We start from the raw sequence: 20,330 nt of genomic DNA on the forward strand, positions 1-20,330 counted from the left end.
AAACAGTCCACAGTAACCCTCATGCCCCATGCATTAATAGACTCAAGTTTGCGGCATTTATTTACCAAAGCTAGAAGTCCATTCTCAGTTACATGACGGCAGCCCCACAGCACAATAGTCTGCAAAAGAGATGGCCAAGTTTTAGTATCTTAAATGTCCCATGAATCGATGAATTTTCAAGTTATACCTAATTACAGTGGAGAAAGTAAAAAAAGATGCAAGAAACTGCTAGTGAATCGGTGATGCAATTGCAGACGTACAACCTTAAGGTGTGGAATTTTTGGAGACTTACCTTCAAGTGTGGGCAGCTACCAGCAATTGCAAACAAGGATGTGTCTGTTATAAATGTTCCACCGATATTCAGATGCTGTATAGAATTTGCTCTGGAGATCTAACAGAAAACCCAAAAACTAAATGAGGCAACAGTCTATCTGAACTATTCATAAGAAGATAATTTCACCGAAAAGTAGAGGGCAGGAAACGCTTCAACACAGTTAACTACTTGCAGTGCATTGTGCTTCATAGATGGGAGATATCAAATTTAAAAGTTCTCTTGGACAGGAGTAAACGCGAGCTTCAGAATGTAGGGAGTTATTCAGGACTAGAACTTTGAAAACAGACACATGAGAACCAGGACGAGTTGTACTGAGCAAAACTTCAAGTGGAGTATTAGAAAAAAGATGGCTTTCTAGAGTAGGATATGACTATAACTTACAAATATTCTTCAGTTTCATTGCAATAGAAACATGTCAATTAGAGTTTGGGACTCCCATCAGAACAACCAATGAAATTCACCAACTTTTACACTCATTCACTCACCATAGATTGACCAACTATTGAAGCTGCTTCTTCTGTGTTCAACAAGTCATCGCAATGCTTGTCAATTGCAGCCTCTAGGACAGAGAATATTGAGCTTCCAGGCATCCAATTCTTTCTCATTCTTCTATTTGTTTTGTTATGTAAAGCAAGCTTGAGATTCAAATGGTATATTCAAAAGGAAGTGCAACAGATTTAACCAGTGAAGAAATCTCTTTCCTCGAGGAAGATGCCCTTGCTTATTCGAAAAGCAATAGCAAAAATTACACATTGAGGTAGCTAAATAGCTCTTTTAACTCCTCAACCATGAACCTTTTTCCTAACAAGCATCTTCCTTATGAAAGGAACGAAAACATATGCGATGAAATCCACTAAATTACAGAGGTGAAGGTGAAAGTTCAACTGTCATTATCGAAATATTTAAACTATACATTGATAATAATAGACATAAATCTCTAGAAAGATACTAGTATCTAACTACATCTACTTGATATTCAGATCAAGCACAGAATAAACAATGAGGATGACATACCAGCTGTACAACGCCTATGTCTGTGATCCCAGTAGTGCCCCATAAGGATAGCGATGACAGATTGCTAATACATTTAGCAGTTGACAATTGGTACAGCCCGCGATCTGTTATTTGACAACCCCACCGGCTCCTTGAACTGAAGAAAACAAAAATCAGAACAGTATAATACATAAGACCTTCCTAATCATTATGGTATTCCATTTTTAACATTAAAGATACAAAGTTGAAACAATGAAAAAGCACTAAAAAGGTTGCAAATATTTGTGCATTGGCAATTACTCAGAAAACTTTTCCTTGCCAATTGTTAGTAGCATAAATTGCTGCCAAAACATAGCATCTGCAAGAATACCTCTAAACTTGATTAGATCCCGCCCACTAATGCTTCAGGCTGGTCAAGAAAGCATGGAAGTCCTATATTGTTATGTAACAACTATAACTCAATCGAGTGCTGCAGAAAATAGGATCTCATATAGAGCTTCAAATCTGTAACACTAGCAACTCCGCATGATTAGATGTTTCATTGATCTAGTGGCTGTTGTATTACTGATCAAAGAGTGAGCAGCTGCCAGGTTACATAATGTGGTGGATCTATTAATGGTGCATAGTCTAGACCTAGTCAATTAGTCTGATTGCAGAATTACCTACGAAGACTATCAATGGTCTAAACAATGACAACAACATACTCAGTGTATTACCACATAGTGGGTTTTGGGCAATCTATGGTCTAAACGTGGCTACAAAAAATTGGATTAAGTCTTAGTGATCACCAACAAGGTGAAAGTTCAGGTGGCCAACCAGCTGAGCTAAAATCGCTCAATATTTCATTACTAATATAAGCATTCTCATTTCTAATACCTCAAAATCCTTTTTGATCATTTCCCCCTTTTCTTAAGGAGAATGCTTCATTGCATATTGAAGAAGTTGTACCATATCCTATCGATGTTTTACTTAAATGATTATGCGATAAGAGGACCCAAATCAACTCGTAACAAAGATAGAGTGCAAAATTATTTCGAACTCAAAAGTCATACATACGTACATGTCAAGTTCCTTGAGACTATAAGCATGAAGTACAAGTCGAGTAGTAGAATCATCATCCACTTTCCAGCCAGAAAAACTCAATCTTTCTCTTCTACCTAACGATTCTTTCACCCCTTGTCTCCATTTCCTGCACACAGCACTGGTCCTACAACAAGTACCAGAAAAAACACAAATAAACACAAGACCAAATAAAAAAAAAAGGTGGGGGGGGGGGGGGGAGAGGTAAAATAAATACAGGGAATAAAGGGGAAAAAAAAGGTGAAAAATAGCAAAATTAACTGAGCCAAATCCTTGAAACAAGTAAGCAGAGCAAAAATGTGAGCCAAGAGGTCAAAAGGGAGTCTATCAATTGGCCTGTTTTGATCATCTACTTCTTCAACCTTCTTTCTCATCATGGAACAAGCAAATTAAAGCTGAAAAAAAATAATATTCAGAGATAACAAGGTGCTTCAAAATTCACAAAGAAGAAAATTCAAGAAGAAGGAGGAGAAGGGGTCGTAGAAATAGCAAAGAAAATCATACAAGTAGGAGAGAGAAAGAAGAGGATGTAAATAAAGTGTGGTCATCTTTTCGTCATGTTAAAAGTTAGTACCATGTCTTTCTAGATGCAGTAGAATCTTCATAAAGAATTCGAGCTTTTTAACTGAATCAGATTAATAGAATCTACATAAACTAGCTCCTCCTTTTACTCCAAAATATGACACCATTTTTGTACTACCAATTGCATAGATGATGGCCAGATAAAATTGACAAAAAGAAAACTACCTGACAATTAAAAAAAATAAACAGCTATATAACTTCCGCTATACACACAATTCAGGAAAATTAGCAGTTGTTATGTTAGATAGGAAATTGTTACTCCCTAGAATAATCTTTTTTAGTATATTTTAAAAGAATGATTCATTTTTTTTTAGTAATTTTTTAATTTTAATTTTTAACGTGTTATATTTAATATCACAAGATTGAAGCACATTTTGATATATTTGACATGTCTTTAATTTAATATTATAAAATTTAAATTTTTTTTTATTTTCTTAAATTTTATATTAAATTAAATTAAATTATTCTTTTTAAAATGAAGGAAGGAGTAATAAATAACTGTACTAATTTATTTAAGATGTACATAAAGTGTAACACTAAATTTGAAACAGTATTGAAGTTCTACAAGTATTGCGTCTTTACGTAATCATAATTCTGAAGGGCAGCTTTGACTTTTTATAACGTTATGTGTTCACTGAATTTGGGCATTACACGTGGGTTATGCATTTCCCCTTCCCCTTAGCAAGTCCCATTTTACATTCTTTGGTGTCCATATTAAACTCCAATTAATATTTTTTTTTCGTATTCAAAGCTCAAAATCGAAATGTTTAATTAACGAATCATCCGCACCACTTCTTTTGGTGTTTCTTTTCATTTGGATGTTATCTTATTTACTTAGTGAATTATATTTTAGTAATAGAAAGTATATGATCCTCTATTTTGTAAACTAACACTCTTAATTTAGGCAAAGAAATTTTGCTGTGTAGAGTTGGAACTTGATAAGGCTTTCCATATCAGAACACCGCGATTTCATTTGACAGACAATTTGCACCACAACTGCATCCTGAATTTTAATGTTTGGGCCGGACCGTCTTTTGCATATTATATAGTCCACCGAGCATTGGACCTTCTTTTGCCCAAAATCTCTCCTTATTTTCAAGCCCAAACCATATAAAGAGACAATGAATCGGGTGAGTCTAACTCTAATACCATGAAAAATATATGGACTTTACCTAACTCAACCTCAAAAGTAAGCTCATGAGGGGAGGACCTTTAATCCATCGATGTGGGACTCCAACAAATCTTAATCCCACTCCTACCCAGCCTGGTTAATCTGGAGCTGAGAATCAGGTTGATTCATATTCAATCACTGCCCAATTGTATAGCTTGAGCGATAGCTACGCAATAACGGTGTGCACTCTACTCTACCAAGACGCCACTTGTATGTTGGGATTTCACTGTTATGTTGTATTAGCCACTTTGTTTTCTTCTTTAGGAAACGATAGCGTTTACTTGTTAAAACTTTTTCGTTTCTGCCCAAAACTGCATTTTGCACCAATTTAATCATAGGTGTGACGTAACTGATAACCAACTAGCCCCACGCACCAGATGACATGTTGAAACCTTTTTAAAATTTATGAAAATACATAGAAAAATTAATCAGTAGGTACATCATAGACATTGACCCTTGGCCAGAAAAGACAGGATTTGAAATAAAAGATAAAAATAATGAATGATTCGAAATAAGGGAATTTCAAAAATAATAAATCCTCCATTGCCATGAGGTAGGCCAGTGTCATGCCTTCCACTCTTGTTTTCAATCAGTAGCACTGTAAATTTTAACTGATGCGCCGGCAAAGGGTGATGCCATCACCTACAGGAAGCTGACAGATTTCGATTCTGGGATCAGCAGCCAAGGCCTTGTTGAGTTCCAATACGAAATCCCTATAATACCTAACATATTTTCTGAGGGGTGCATCAGGTGGCGCCACTACTGATCCATTCCATAGGGTATTGTCATAGCCAATCAGTCCACCAACCTTCACCAGGTCGATTAATCTCTTGTGATAGTTCAAGTAATTGTCCTTGTCAGCGTCCACAAATATGAAATCATAAGATCCATGATAATTTCCCTGTTACCAAAAATTAGCATTGCAGAACTTTAATGTATTTATTTGATATTATTGTTGTGTTCATGGATTTTAGGTACTTACGTCTTCAATCATTTGGTCAAGCACGGGAAGTGCAGGGCCTTCTCTGAATTCAATTTTGTGTGCTAATCCAGCCTTTTCAATGACTGGAAGACCAATCTCATAGTTCTCCCGATTGATATCCATGGCTAAAATCTATGTCAAATATTAGTTAATTAATATGAATTTATGATGAGATCAATTATCATTTGTAAGACTGCGAGCAGTTGGTAAAAGATAATTACTTTGCCATCATCAGGAAGAGCCATGGCAGTAGCAAGCAGAGAGTAACCAGTAAAAACACCAATCTCCATAGTGTTCTTGGCATTGATGAGTTTAAGAAGCATATTCAAGAATTGTCCTTCATCGGCGGAGGTGGTCATAAGGTTCCAAGGGTGTTTTGCAGTAATCTCTCTTAGCTCTTTCATGGGTGCAGGCTCTCTTGGATACACGCTTGTTTCAAGAATGTACTGTTGAAACACAAATCAAACAATTTACTGTTAAAATCAACATGTTCATAAAAAGTTTTGCACTAGTAAATAAATTTTTTGAATGACAATATGAACGAAAAGTAGCACGTGTCCTTTAATTTGCATGCATTTTACCTGATAAAGGGCATCGCTTTGCAAGAGACTCTTGTGTCCAACTTCTTGGTGCCTTCCATTTTCTCCATTGCTTGCCATTGCTTGTTGCTTTTGGATATTTTTTTTAACTATCTTTTGTTTATGAAGTAGATAATTACTCTTTAAGTAAGCAACCTGCTTTTGTAGAGATGAAAATGGCTGAATTTATAGTAGTGGAAAAACAAGAGACATATTGTAAATACTAGACTAGAGTACTGGGGGGGATGGTTGGCTGAAATGATTGGAAGTTGGTGAAGTCTCCTACTCTCCTTCCCCCTTTTACAATTTGTCCAATTGACCAGCTCCTTTTTTTGACTGCACATCCATTACCTAACAATACCCACCACCAGCCTCTTACTTTCCTAATTTCCTTGACGACTTCAGAATTAAAAGTATTCTTTATTTGAAGAAACTCCTGTCAAGTAGACAATTCATTGCATGTATCTTCTTAAGAAATAGTATCTGGGATTTGAAACTCTATGAATAGAATGATAAGTGATAATGAAAATAACAGGTTGTTCATGACTTTAAAATGGGTAATTCTATGTTGTTGTTGTCTTAAAAATAATGGGCATGGGATTGTTTTTGGTAAAAACTTACACCCACCCGGTATATATACTAAATTTATATTTTTTATCAGGGTTAAACAGTTAAATTAAATAAAATATATGTTAATTAATCATGATTAAGTAACATCAACTCTAAATTCAAACACATGACATGCATGTATTGGCGTGAAGTATACACTGGATACGTGTAAGTTTTAACCTTTTTTACTATGTTTCTTAGTTTGTTGGTGTTTGTTTAAGTGAAAAATATTTTTTAAAATACATTGTTAAACGCCTAACGATATTATATTTGAGGATGAAAAATTCAAAACTATACTTCATATTATTTCAATCTCTCAAAACTCGAGTGGTATAATTATTTTTAGACAACGAATTTTTACTGGTACAATTTAGTATCAATTTATTTGAGATAAGGAGTGTAGTCAAAAAGTTCAACAGTAGAATCCTAAATGTGGAAAAATGTTACTCTCCATTTTTAAAATTTTATATATTGTGTTTATAATTTATTGGACCAGGATGATTTTTTTTTTTTCAGAAAAAAAAAAGAAGACTTTTGCTAAACACCCCAGAGTACTCTTAGAATTTATGGTTTCAAATATACTATGACAACTCTATATCTATAGCCTATAAAATTATGTCATTCAAAGTAAAATAAAAAATTTATAGATATAAAATATGTCATTTTTAAAAAAAGAATTGAAAAGAGAGGGTGTCACGTCAAATAAATTAGAGTACGTCTTTGATATTACTATAACCCTGCAAAATATAATTTACTTGTGTATGTACTCGTCCAACTTAGGCAAACATCCAAAATCTCAAGTAGGCTACTTCTCCCCTTCCTTGGTCAGTCTGAAAGTGAGAATTCAAAATTTATCCCTGCTATTACAAGTTTTGCATATAAGACCTTTTCAAAGTTATGCTACGAACGTGGCCGGAGCATACGTTATGCCGCTCGCTTGTTCAAACTTCAAAGCTGTGTCCACTCGATAACTTTTGTGCAATTTATCCAAGCAAGTGATGTCCCGGTTGAGTGTTTGTCCTGATTTTTTTTAACTATAATTGAGTTTTCCTTTAGGTACCGTAATTGAGTTTTCTTTAGAAAAAAGAAAATATATTCTCCATATTTAGCTAATTTTTGTTCTTATAGGAAAAAATTATAAACTCTATAAATAAAACTTTATTTCTTCTAGGCTGGTAGCATTCACAATGTAGTCTGATCACGTTAAATCATCGTTTCTCTTTTGGTGTATTTCTTGCATGTTTTCTTGTGTGGCGTCTTTTGAGATTTGCATTGCTAGCTTCCGCAGGACTCCTGATTATTTCAAGTCCAACAGTCCCGCCAAACCACTTTGCAAATTTACACTAAAACAGGTATAAAAGTTAAATAACAGCTTGAAAGATCGTATATTTACAAATCTCCCATGACAATTTGGTTGATTTTATTAGTGCATCACTGCATTGGTCCAGTTTTGGTTCGAAACTGCATTTAGCACCAGTTTGGTCATGCGTGTCACGTAACAGATAAATTCCCACTATCCCCTATGGGCTATGATGACCTGTCAATTTTTGGACATTCCATCTTTGAACTTGAATTTTTTAAAATTTATCAAAATACATTGTGAAATAAACAGATATACATAATGCAATCTTTAATTGGAAAAAAAAGAGAAGATAGAATAAAGAATAATTCGAAACAGGGGAATTCCAAAAATAATAAATCCTCCATTGCCATGAGCTAGACCAGTCTTCCGTTCTTAGTTGCCACACAGAGACAATGGTACTATATATTTAACCAATGCGACGGCAAAGGGTGATGCCATCACCGACTGGAAGCTGGCAAATTTCGATTCTTGGATCAGCAGCCAAGGCCTTGTTGAGTTCCAATACAAAATCTCTATAATACCTTACGTATTTTCTGAGGGGTGCATCAGGGGGTGCCACTACTGATCCGTTCCATAGGGTGTTGTCATAACCAATTAATCCACCAACCTTGACTAAGTCGATTAATCTCTTGTGATAGTTCAAGTAGTTGTCTTTGTCAGCGTCCACAAATATGAAGTCATATGATCCATGGTATTTACCCTGTTACAAAAAATTATTCATAAAAAGGTTAACATTAACCATCGCAGACCAGTTATTGTTTTATTTATTTGTAGTTATGTTCATGGGAATTTATGTACTTACATCTTCAATCATTTGGTCAAGAACAGGAAGTGCAGGGCCTTCTTTGAATTCAATTTTGTGTGCTAGACCAGCCTTTTCAATTACTGGAAGACCAATCTCATAGTTTTCCCGGTTGATATCCATGGCTAGAATCTGAATCAATTTTAGCAAATTAGCACAAATTTATAATTTTAATTATCATCTGTAAGATTAAAATAAAATGGTAAAATGATAATTACCTTGCCATCATCAGGGAGAGCCATGGCAGTTGCCAGCAGAGAGTAACCAGTGAAGACACCAATCTCCATAGTATTCTTAGCATTAATGAGTTTGAGAAGCATGTTCAAGAATTGTCCTTCATCGGCAGAGGTGGTCATAAGGTTCCAAGGGTGTTTTGCAGTAATCTCTCTTAGCTCTTTCATGGCTTCGGGTTCTCTTGGATACACACTTGTTTCAAGAATGTACTGTTCAAATACAAATCAAACAATTTATTACGATCAATATGTTCATAAAAAGTTTTGCACGTGTAACTAATGTCTTGTTGTATGACAATAATATGAATGAAAATGGTGTGTGGGCTTAGTTTACCTGATAAAGGGCATCGCTTTGCAAGAGACTCTTGTGTCCAACTTCTTGGTGTCTGGCATTTTCTCCATTGCTTGCCATTGCTGATTGGTATTGAAGGGGATAGTTTAGTTATATTTGTTTCTGAAGTAGATTAGTTTTAGGTAAGCAACCTGCTTTTGGAGTGGCTTAATTTATAGTGGAAAACGAGAGACATTGTAAGGAGTGGAGGGGTTGTTTGGGTTTAAATGATTGAAAGTTGGTGAATATTTGGTTCTTTCTCCTACATACAGACAAACCGCCAACTCCGTTTTTGACTTCAGATACATCACCTAACGAAGTAACAATACTCACCACCAGCCACTCACTTTCGTAATTTCAGATTAGGCTACTTTTCTTGACAAAATCAGTTGAAAAGTATTCTCTATTTGAAGAGTCGACTCAGTCAAGTGGACAATGCATTGCCGTTCGCCAATATTTTCTAAGTTAAAAATAACCACTAGGATTAATACATTGTTCCTCTCGACCCCACCACAAAAGCAAAGACAAGGTCTGTGTACATCCTATCCTTCTAGGATCCCATTTATATTACACTGAATATGTTAGTTGTTCATTACTAACTCTGTGGACACAATGATACATTGATACTAATACTCGTTAAAAGTAGTTGGTTGCTGACTTAACACGGTAGTTCTATGAAATTGTTGTCGTACAAATAATGGGCGGGCGGGTGGATCTGGAATTATTTTACTATTTTCTTGTGTTCGTTTCAACGAAAATAATTTACTAAAAACATTTTTAAAGGATGATTATATTTATTGAGTTTAGAATAGAAGTAACATACACCGCCAGTATAAATAATTTTTATATCATCAGGTTAATTTTTTCCTGTTGTAGCAATTATTTTGGATGACCTGATGGTGTAAACAATTTACACTGAGAACTTAAGTTACAACGAATTTCTATGAGTAATCTTGTTCTGCATTGGTCAAGTTGACTCCTATAGATCAACAAATGAACAAATATATGAGTCAAGAGGTGTAAATCCAATGGATCAAAATTAGGATCATGAATGCGCTGCCCAAATGACAAAATGTTGCTTGAAATTAAAGGGTCTTAAATAGTTTCATCCCTTTTTAAATTAATTGGAAAAAAGGCTATCACATCAATTAGTTAGAAAGAGTAGTTAGATTAATCATATTTCAGATGATGGTAATCTTCTTTCACTATGATCTAACGGTGTCAAACGAAAGTACTTGAAATTCAAATATCAGTTGAAAATAACTATGACATTGCAAATGTAATTTGCTTCTCTATATGTATTGGGTAATTTTTGTTTCTCCAAGGGGATTCTGTCAAATGCAATGAGAATGAAGCAACATACGCTAGTCCAGCCTAAGTAAATTTAGAATTCAAATTTTGCAAATTTCGTCTCTGCTTTATTTAGTTTTACATATAAGACCAAGCAGCATAACTTTTGAAAGTTTTGCCGCTAGGACGGTATGCCTCGTCCAGAAAAGTTACTCTAATAGCCCGATCACGTTTCTGAAAATCTCCCTTGTGGATTTGGTTGGTTTTGTTGTATTGGCTCAAAAATACAACAATAGTCCCATCTAGAAATTTTTCGATCATAAGTTTTAGGTTAGATGTTGCTGGCCTGCTGCTGTGTCTTTTTTTCCATTTTTTTTTTCGGTTTGGAAGCTTGAATCACCTAAAAATCGACCTACAATTGCAGCAATAATGCATCAAATAAGTGGGAGGTATTGTGAATAGTTTGCTGCTTGTGAGCTGTTGAGAGATGTTTCTAGCTAATCAATACTAGTAGTAACAGGTTCCCCACTAACCCCATTGATGTGTGAAATTTTGGACAATCAGTCGTTGAACTTGAGTTTCTATTTTATTTATCAAAATACATTGTGAAATAAGCAGTAGGTAACATAAACAATGCAACTTTTGCCAGAATAGACAGAATTAAAAGAAAAGATAAAAATAAACGAATGAGTAAAACGGGGGATTTTAAAATGATAAATCCTCCATTGTCATGACTCATGAGCCTTGTGGCATGTCCTGCATTCTTGGTCGCCACCAATAGTACTATATGATGAATATTTTAACTGATGCGCCGGCAAAGGGTGATGCCATCCCCAACGGGAAGCTGGCAGATTTCGATTCTGGGATCGGCAGCCAAGGCCTTGTTGAGCTCCAATACGAAATCCCTATAATACCTAACATATTTCCTCAGGGGTGCATCAGGTGGTGCCACTACTGATCCATTCCATAGGGTGTTGTCATAGCCAATCAGTCCACCAACCTTCACCAGGTCGATTAATCTCTTGTGGTAGTTCAAGTAATTGTCCTTGTCAGCGTCCACAAATATGAAATCATATGATCCATGATATTTTCCCTGTTATCGAAATTGATAAACAAACGACAATCATAGATGAGCTTTCAATTTATTCATTTGTTGTTACATTCATGGAACTTTATGTACTTACGTCTTCAATCATTTGATCAAGAACAGGAAGTGCAGGGCCTTCTCTGAAATCGACTTTGTGAGCTAGTCCGGCTTTTTCAATTACTGGAAGACCAATCTCATAGTTTTCACGGTTGATATCCATTGCTAGAATCTGAATTAATTTTAGCAAATTAGTTTAATTTATAATTATTTTTTTTAAAAAAAGATGGCGATCAATTAGTAAAAAGATAATTACCTTGCCATCATCGGGAAGAGCCATGGCAGTAGCAAGCAGAGAGTAACCAGTAAAAACACCAATCTCCATAGTGTTCTTGGCATTGATGAGTTTAAGAAGCATATTCAAGAATTGTCCTTCATCTGCAGAGGTGGTCATAAGGTTCCAAGGGTGTTTTGCAGTAATCTCTCTTAGCTCTTTCATGGCTTCGGGCTCTCTTGGATACACGCTTGTTTCAAGAATGTACTGTTGAAATAACACATATCAAATAATTGATTAAGATAACATGTTCATAGAAGTTGTGCACAAGCAAATTAATTTCTTGTACAACAATGCAAATAACAAAGTGGTATGCCACCTTAGTTTGCTAGTATTTGTTTTGTTTACCTGATAAAGAGCATCACTTTGCAAGAGACTCTTGTGTCCAACTTCTTGGTGTCTTCCATTTTCTCCATTGCTTGCCATTGCTAGTTGCTTGTGGATACTTTAACTATCTTTGTTTATGAAGTAGATATTTAGTCTCAAGTAAGCAACCTGCTTTTGGAGTAATGAGAATGACTTGATTTATAGTAGTGAGGAAACAAGGTATGTGTAGAGAGTGGTTGGCTGAAAATGACAGGAGGTTGGTGAAGTGTGCTTGAGGCATCTTCTACCAACAATTTGAGGGACAATAAAGCCAATTGACACAAGTCCTTTTTTTGACTTTCATTATCCATTACCTACCAATACCCATTACACACCTCTCAATTTTCCAAATTTCAAATATCAGTATATAATTTATGGGCTTTTTTCGACGAATTCAGGATTAAAGGTTTTCTTTATTTGAAGGAAATCATGTCAAGTGGACAATGCACAGCTGACTTTTTACTTAAAAAGCTTTAGGATTAGCATTACTTGTGTAAACACAATTCATGAAGTTATGAATTATGATAAAAGTAGTTGGGATGCTGACTCAAAAGATAATACTAACGCTTAAATTAAATGTTTAACATTTCAAAAGTAGGAAAGACCTAAATTAGAAAGGTGTAACCAAATTTCTTTGGTGATAGGACTATCAATGCAATACAATCAACCAAAATAAACAAAGACACAAAAAAGAAATATGTGTATGGCATGGCAAAAAATGTTTTGCCGAAGTATTTATTTTAAAAATAATATTTTTATTGGTTTTTGGCATTAAAAATCCCAAATATCTTTAAAACTAAAATTATGAAAAGGGAAAGAATGTTTTGCTTCATGTATCTTGGGAAGTCAAAGTCCTTCCAATTATATCCTATCTTTTAATAACTTCATATCATTACTCCAACGAATATTTGTGTTATTATCAATTATTATATACTAGGCTTGGTGGTGTCTATAGTAGTGTTAGCCTTATGTCTTACTTTTGATTCCTATTATCATTTATTATTTATTGTATTTTAGTTATTGCACTATTTTGTTATTGTTATTGTCTCTTTATTAATTATTATGGTTTCCTCATTGTTGTTTTCATTTTGTGTCTTCTTTGATTTGTCGTGGTTGTGCTGAGAGTCCTTCGAAAACAACCTCTCAACCTCCACAAGGTAGGAGCAAGGTATGTGTAGAGCGTACCTTCCTCACACCCCAATTATGAAATTACACAATGTATGTTGTTGTTGTCAGGGGCGGAGCTACAGCCCCCGAAGGGTGGTTAGATGAACACCCTTCGTCGAAAATTTTTTTTGGGTACATAGGTTAAATATAGATATATATGGTTATATACATACTGTTAAACACCCTTGACAAGCTAGAGATGCACAGCCTAGCCGTCAAGGGTGTGCAAATTCGTGTTGGCAACGCAGGTTTGATCCCCATTTGATGCAGTTGCTTTTATTCTCCTTTTAAGGAAGGGAACAGATCCACAATTCACAGACCCAATTTTATGGGCATGAAGCCCAAGTTTACATTGTAAAGAAAAAAGCCCACGAGAGTTGGCTGCCGGCTTTGTGCTGATTAAAAAAAATGTATAAACTACATAAATCCCTTAGTAAGTGAAAGTAATTACATAAAATTCCTTCAGCCTTTCTCTTTCCGGAGTGAAAGTAATTACATAAAATCTCTTCAGTCTTTCTCTCTCCCGATTTTGAGAAAAATACTCATACATCTGGTCAACCCTCATACATTGTTGGAATGTCTTTCTCTCTCCCGAGTGAAAGTAATTTCATAAAATCCCTTCAGCCTTTCTCTCTCCCGATTTTGAGAAAGATACTCATACATATGGTCAACCCTCATACATTGTTGGAATGTATGATAAAGTTGGGATGTTTTTCTCTCTCTCTCGAGTGAAAGTAATTACATAAAATCCCTTCATCCTTTCTCTCTCTCGATTTTGAGAAAGATACTCATACATCTGGTCAACCCTCATACATTGTTGGAATGTATGATAAAACTGATTAGGATATATTTAAGGAAAATAAATCTGATAATATCAATCTATTCCTTAATTCACGCCATTAATTACGCAACATTTAGTGGTGTATTATTAAATATAGTAACTGAAATTTAAATTAAAAAAATATGTTAAACATCACATTAAATTTTCTTCTTTGTTGAATTGCGTTCAATGAAAAAAAAAAGTCTTCTACTACTTTCTTCAGTTCTCAGAAAAATCAATATTAATATAGAATAGTGCTGCTAATACATATTTTAATAGAAATTACAGTTGTCGTATTATAGTTGTTAAGTTTTTTTTTTCTGATATGTATTGTATTATATTATACGTTGAATAAATATGAGAAATTTGATTGTTATAGATTTTAAAGAAGTTCATTTTTTAATGTGTTACTGCGGTTAATGTAATTACTATTGTATTGGTTGTTCCTATACATTATAAAATGTGTAAAAATCTGGTATAGTAATGTATAATGACTCATCGTACATATAGACTTATGTATGATGAAATATTTTGACTTGATATCTATATCATCGTACAATATTTTTGTGAGAAAATTTTCTTTTACAACTATCATTGTAACGTTTTATGCTATAGTAATATACATGTAGTGAAGCGTTTGTATGGATCAGCCAATTCAATGCTACAATATCTTTATACAATATAGTTTCATGTATAAGGATGCCAAATTTTAGAACGTTATTAAACATGCATGTGTAAACCTTATACAATTAATAATATAGTATTAATACAATTATAATGAAATCTTATACATAGAATCATGCTGCCAAAACAAATAAAAGACAAACCTTATACAACAGTTTCACATGTTTGTGTAAACCTTATACAAGTAATAAATATAATCTAATACCATTTCACATGTATACAAACACCTTATACAATTCACTATATAAGCTTAACAACTGTATAATGAAAGCTTATGCAAAAAGTAGTGTTGCTAATACATATTTTAATGATAACTAAATTTTTGGCAGACGTGATCGTCCAGAATCATCAATCTTTTTCTTACTTGACGATTTTGGAGCTTTCTTGTTTGAACTTGAAACGACAACTTTCCTCAATTTCTTCATTGTTACTGGATCGTTTCAGTGCTTCGAACGATTCTCTGCGAAATTGGGTTTTTCATAATAAAAAGAACTAATAACGGAAATAACAATACGCGACCATTAAATGGAGAAGATTCAACTTAATTCGTTTTTGATGAAATTCAGATAAGCATATATTTTCGGATTCAGAGAAGCATATATTGGATGAAATTGCAGCTTTTTTCTCTGTATTTTTGATGAAAATGGAGAAGATTTTGTCGATTTTGGATAGATAAAAGATAATTTTGAACGGAAAAGATTTTACTGATTTTGGACTAAAAAAATGGAGAAGATTTTTTCTGGTGAGAGATTATTGTAGATCAGAATTTGTGGGTGTGGAGAGATGATAAAGAGGTTTAATGCAGACTGATAATTGGAGAGATAAGGTAGCAAGATTTTAGGATGAAAATATGGAGCTATTTGGGATGTATAAGAAAGATGAGAGAGAAAGTAAAAAAGGTAGGGATTTAAGTAATTAATTTGAGATTTTTGTAATTTGTTTTTCAATATGAAATTTTATGTATAAAGTAAAGTTACCTTGTTTATATATGTAATTTTTAGAAAAAAAATTAATACACACTTTTAAAAAAAAATTATAAAATGACAAGTCAAACACTAATTCTTTAACCCGTTAGCCCGTTCCTTACACAGTTATACCTCTATTCTCTAACCTTTGGCCTTCACCACAATCTTAAATCTTCTCTACCTTATTCTTAAAAAAAATTGAATTTTAGTGTTAAAATCTTCAAGCTTCAACGGGCTATCATTATATTTTTTCTTCAACGACTACTGGAGTGTAAATTGTAAAAAGGTATTCTTTAATTCTTCTTATCTTTTAGTTTAGTTTTTTCCCCTTAAACTTGCTTTTGTGTATTTTTTTTATTTTGGACTAAGTAATTTAATATTCTAGCTTTATCTAGTAGATAACTTGATAATTAATATTATTTGGGAGAAGAAAACAATGTTTCAAGTATTCATAATTTTTTTACTTGTTGAAATTGAATAATAAGTATGATGCGCTTGACTTTTATTTCAGTTTGAGGTTTCAATAAGCTTGGAGAAGTATTTCCGTAAAGTTTCAAAAATAAGTTCAACGTCTCAAAATCAATCACGGCGAGATGAAGATGTTGATCAAATAGAAATACCATCTCACTCTTCTCAGAGACAAAAAATTGATGTTAATGATCTAAAGGCTGACTCCACTGAAAGACCTCCAATTTTGAGTTATCCTCCAAACATTCGTGATGAGATAAGAAGGGCATACATTCTAAAACATTCTTTCCAACCCTGAGATCATGATTTCCCTCAGACAGACTTTTTTGGAACTCCACGCCGTTTTATTTCTAAATGGTTTGATGAATATTCTAATTGGTTGGAATATATGTAAATGCAGATGCAACTTATTATTTGCCTTGTTATTTATTTTAAGGTTAAAGCATTCATCAAGGTGGTGGTAATACATTTTCGACAAAGGAATTTAGAAATTGACACAGAAAAAATAGCTTTGCAACACATATTGGTCCTCCAAATAGCATTTATAATCAATCAAAAAAGAAGTGTGAAGATCTTATGAGGGAAGAACAATATATTGAGGCCGCATTTTACAAGTTGGATGAGAAAAGTAAGAATGAATATTGAGTTTGGTTAAATACTTCAATCGATGTGGTTCGATTTCTTCTAAATCAAGGTTTAGCACTCCGCAGCCATGATGAAAGTGAATCATCCTTGAACAAAGGTAATTTTCTTGAAGCACTTTCTTGGCTTGCGGGTAGATGTGATGACATTAAACCTTATATGTTAGAAAAAGCTCCAAAAAATAATAAAATAATTTCTCATGATATTCAGAAAGATATTGTGACTGCGTGTAAGATTGAAACAATCAAAGCTGTAATAAAGGATTTAGATGGTGACTACTTTGCTTTGTTGGTTGATGAATCAAGAGACGTATCACGTAAAGAGCAAATGGCTATTTTCTTACGATATGTTGATAAAAAGGGATTTGTGATGGAAGCATTCATTGTACTTGTTCATGTTAAAGATATTAGTGTTTTATCTTTAAAGAAAGCAATTGTGGATATACTTTCTCACCATTCTTTAACTTTAGCTTATGTACGAGGGCAATATTATGATTGGGCAAGAAATATGCAAGGTGAGTTAGGTGGTCTTAAAACATTAATTAGACAAGAAAATAGATCGACTCACTCCATTCATTGTTTTGCTCATCAACTTTAATTTACTCTTGTTGCAGTTTCTAAAAGGTGTGTTCAAGTAGAAGAACTTGGATTATTGATTTCAAATATTTTGAATGTGTTGGGGGATTCCATCAAATGTGTGGATGAATTTCGAGATTCTCAAAAAGAAAAACTCCAAGAGGCATTAGATATGGGTGAGCTAAAAATGGGTAGAGGTTTGAATCAAGAACTTGGTCTTATTAAAGCCGGTAACACTCATCGGGGATCTCACTACAAGTCGTTTGGAAACTTTATTAGTAACTTTTCCTCCATTATTGATGTACTTGATTCTCTTGTTAAAAATGCAAGTACTTCGGAAGAAAAAGCTAGCGCATTGGGATTTCTAAGAAGTTGCCAAGCTTTTGAGACTTTTTTCTTGTTGCATTTGATGACTAATGTTTTAGGAATCACAAATGATCTTAATGTGTCATTACAGAAAAAAGAACAGGATATTGTTAATGCCATAATTCTTGTAAAAGTAGCAAAGAGAAGATTGCAAGCATTACGAGATAATGAATGAGATCCTCTTTTTAAAAAGAATATTGGTTGGAATTCGCTCAAAGAAAAGGTCGAGGCATTTTGTATCAAGCATCATATTCCATTACTCAATTATGATGAGTCATATGTTAATTCTGGGAGATCACAACGTAAAGTAGTTGATTATACTACTTTGCACCATTATCGCGTGGATGTGTTTTATAAAATTATTGATTGGCAGCTATAAGAACTTAATGACCATTTTATTGAGGTGACAAGTGATTTTCTTAATGCTGTAGCTTGCTTGAATCCAATTGATACATTTTCTAGTTTTGACATAAAAAAGATATTGGTGATGGCTAAATTATATCCTGATGAGTTTAACATGAGGGTTCTTGAGAATCAACTTGTTAATTATATTATTGATATTCGTGATATTGATAAAAGATTCTCCAATTTAGGCGAACTTGGAAAACTTTCAAGAAAGTTTGTTGAGACAAAGAAGCATTTAAGCTATCCTCTTGTATTTCTTTTAGTGAAGTTTGCTTTGCTTCTACCCGTTGCCACTGCATCAGTTGAAAGAGCTTTTTCGGCAATGAAGTATATCAAGAATGATTTGCGGAATCGAATGGATGATGAATTCTTAGATGGTTGCATAGTGCCTTAGGTAGAAAAAAGAGTATTTAAGAATATTTCTAATGAGTGTATTATAGAAACATTTCAAGGGATGAAGTGTCGCCGAATGCACTTGTAATTGTATTTTCTAATCAAGCTTTTATTAATAGAATTTGCTTTGTTGATTTTTTTTATATTATATGTTTCAACTTGTTATCCTATATGTTTTTTAATGATTAGTTTGGTTCAAAGATTCTTCTTCAATATATGGTTTACAATATTTTTTTATGACCCGCTTCTTTTTTTAAAAATATGAACACCCTTAACCAAAATCCTGACTCCACCACTAATTGTTGTATATTAGGTGATGCATTTCTTTTTATGAATTCAAAAAATTTTCGTCTTTTCTCAGCTTAATAGTACCCAAAAGAAGTCAAAAGATTGCAATTATTTATTTATCAACATTATTATCATTTTAATAGATGCTTTATCGAAAATATATTCTTCAGAGAAACACTTTTCACTAAATGACTTACCAAAAATGCTAAAAATTTGGTGAGTGGACCAAACCAATTCTCACTGTATAGCAAGTGAGCAACCCAGGAAACATCATAATCTTTCTTTTCTTTTTTCACTTTCTCAGTTTTTTTCCTCATGGTCTTCACATTATTCATTTAGGTTTTCGTAGTTGGTTTAGCCGATGGTTTGTCAAAAACAGTCTTTCTATCTTCTCGAATAGGGTAAAATTTGCGTACACTCCTATGAATTTGTACTGAATTTATTGTTTTCGTAGTTGGTAAGCCCTTTACTTTTGTTCTCCCTTTTCACAAGGTGGGTTGTTGTTGGTACTTTGAAAGAGTCATAAAATATTTTTTTAATGAGTCCAATAATATAATTGGGAGAAAAATGTAGCTTCAATGAATCTTTTCCAAATGATTTATGAGTTCAAGATTCTGTTTCTTAAAAAAATCAAGTGGTTAGTTAAATGCTCCAGTCCCATGGCTTTCAAATTTCATTTGTGCACAAACTCTTGGTAGTTATCTTAAAATTTAGTCAATAGATTTACTAATGAATTGTAAAAGGCAGTATATATCCATCTACAACCTTTCAACCTTGTCGGTAAATTTTATTTAGATATTTAAACTATGTGTGGCTTATTATGATTGAGTGTGTAGACACATAGAAAAATGTTTCTATTAGAGTACTCTTTCGAGTTCGATATAATTTGCGGATTTTCTCAAACGCTAGTGTAGGCGATGCAATTTTATTAACTTTAAATCCGTACAAAATTTGGATTATATTAAATTCAAAATATATTAGTCCCAAATAAATATTGCGGATTAATATAATTGAATTAATTATTTAAGTCCAAACATATATGGATTTAATTAAAGTCCAATTTTTATTGGGCTAGCCCATCGATTTGGGCTACAAAATGAGGAGCTCACTTTGCTAAGCCCAAGATATTGTCATATTTTGGAGGCCCAAATAAGCGCCACATTTCAAATGACGTGGCATGCCAAGTCAAGTGAATGAGCCAATAGGACCATGCGACATGTTGAAATGATGCAGCAGACCCATGAAATAAAAGCCCATAAAAAGGCGCCACATCACTCAAATCTGATTGGTCAAAGGAAATCCATATTGATCATGACTCTTCCTTTTCCACAAGTATAAATAGGGGTCTCATAATTCAGAAAGAGACCCCCAGACCTCTAACTAGTAGAAATAGAAAGCTCGTGGATCAAACTCTACAATTTCTCT

The 20,330-nt window shown here is 33.7% G+C and overlaps 4 protein-coding genes across 6 annotated transcripts; 1 reads left to right on the top strand and 3 right to left on the bottom strand.

Moving 5' to 3' along the window:
• Positions 1-3,263, bottom strand: LOC107860277 (F-box protein At5g67140; the record flags this gene model as incomplete). 2 transcript variants are annotated; one of them, XM_047407377.1, is given in 6 exon segments in its annotated part: positions 1-119; positions 293-391; positions 1,349-1,484; positions 2,388-2,534; positions 2,669-2,802; positions 2,912-3,263. In XM_047407377.1, coding segments are annotated over 5 exon segments (617 nt in total), but the record flags the coding sequence as incomplete, so codon positions are not given.
• Positions 3,264-4,543: 1,280 nt separating this feature from the next.
• LOC107860279 (caffeoyl-CoA O-methyltransferase) lies at positions 4,544-5,945 on the bottom strand. Its single transcript, XM_016705577.2, has 4 exons — positions 5,724-5,945; positions 5,364-5,588; positions 5,143-5,274; positions 4,544-5,061 (listed from the first exon to the last, which is right to left on the bottom strand). Exons 1-4 carry the CDS (start codon positions 5,799-5,801, stop codon positions 4,768-4,770), a joined length of 729 nt encoding a protein of 242 aa, XP_016561063.1. The 5' UTR covers positions 5,802-5,945; the 3' UTR covers positions 4,544-4,767.
• A 1,943-nt stretch (positions 5,946-7,888) lies between these two features.
• On the bottom strand, positions 7,889-12,361 carry LOC107860278 (caffeoyl-CoA O-methyltransferase). 2 transcript variants are annotated; one of them, XM_016705576.2, is made up of 5 exons: positions 12,156-12,270; positions 9,062-9,102; positions 8,713-8,937; positions 8,495-8,626; positions 7,889-8,392 (listed from the first exon to the last, which is right to left on the bottom strand). In XM_016705576.2, the coding sequence occupies exons 1-5, from the start codon at positions 12,190-12,192 to the stop codon at positions 8,099-8,101; spliced, it is 729 nt and encodes a 242-aa protein (XP_016561062.2). In that variant the 5' UTR covers positions 12,193-12,270; the 3' UTR covers positions 7,889-8,098. The 2 variants fall into 2 exon arrangements, with proteins under 2 accessions (XP_016561062.2, XP_016561061.1); XM_016705575.2 differs by lacking the exons at positions 7,889-8,392; positions 8,495-8,626; positions 8,713-8,937; positions 9,062-9,102 and adding exons at positions 10,913-11,441; positions 11,533-11,664; positions 11,749-11,973 and having other exon boundaries at positions 12,115-12,361.
• A 4,676-nt stretch (positions 12,362-17,037) lies between these two features.
• On the top strand, positions 17,038-17,994 carry LOC107858341. Its single transcript, XM_016703005.2, has 2 exons — positions 17,038-17,392; positions 17,492-17,994. The coding sequence occupies exons 1-2, from the start codon at positions 17,038-17,040 to the stop codon at positions 17,992-17,994; spliced, it is 858 nt and encodes a 285-aa protein (XP_016558491.2).
• The last annotated feature ends 2,336 nt before the right edge of the window (positions 17,995-20,330 follow it).

This window comes from Capsicum annuum, chromosome 2 (genome assembly GCF_002878395.1).
Source record: "Capsicum annuum cultivar UCD-10X-F1 chromosome 2, UCD10Xv1.1, whole genome shotgun sequence".
NCBI lineage: Eukaryota > Viridiplantae > Streptophyta > Magnoliopsida > Solanales > Solanaceae > Capsicum > Capsicum annuum.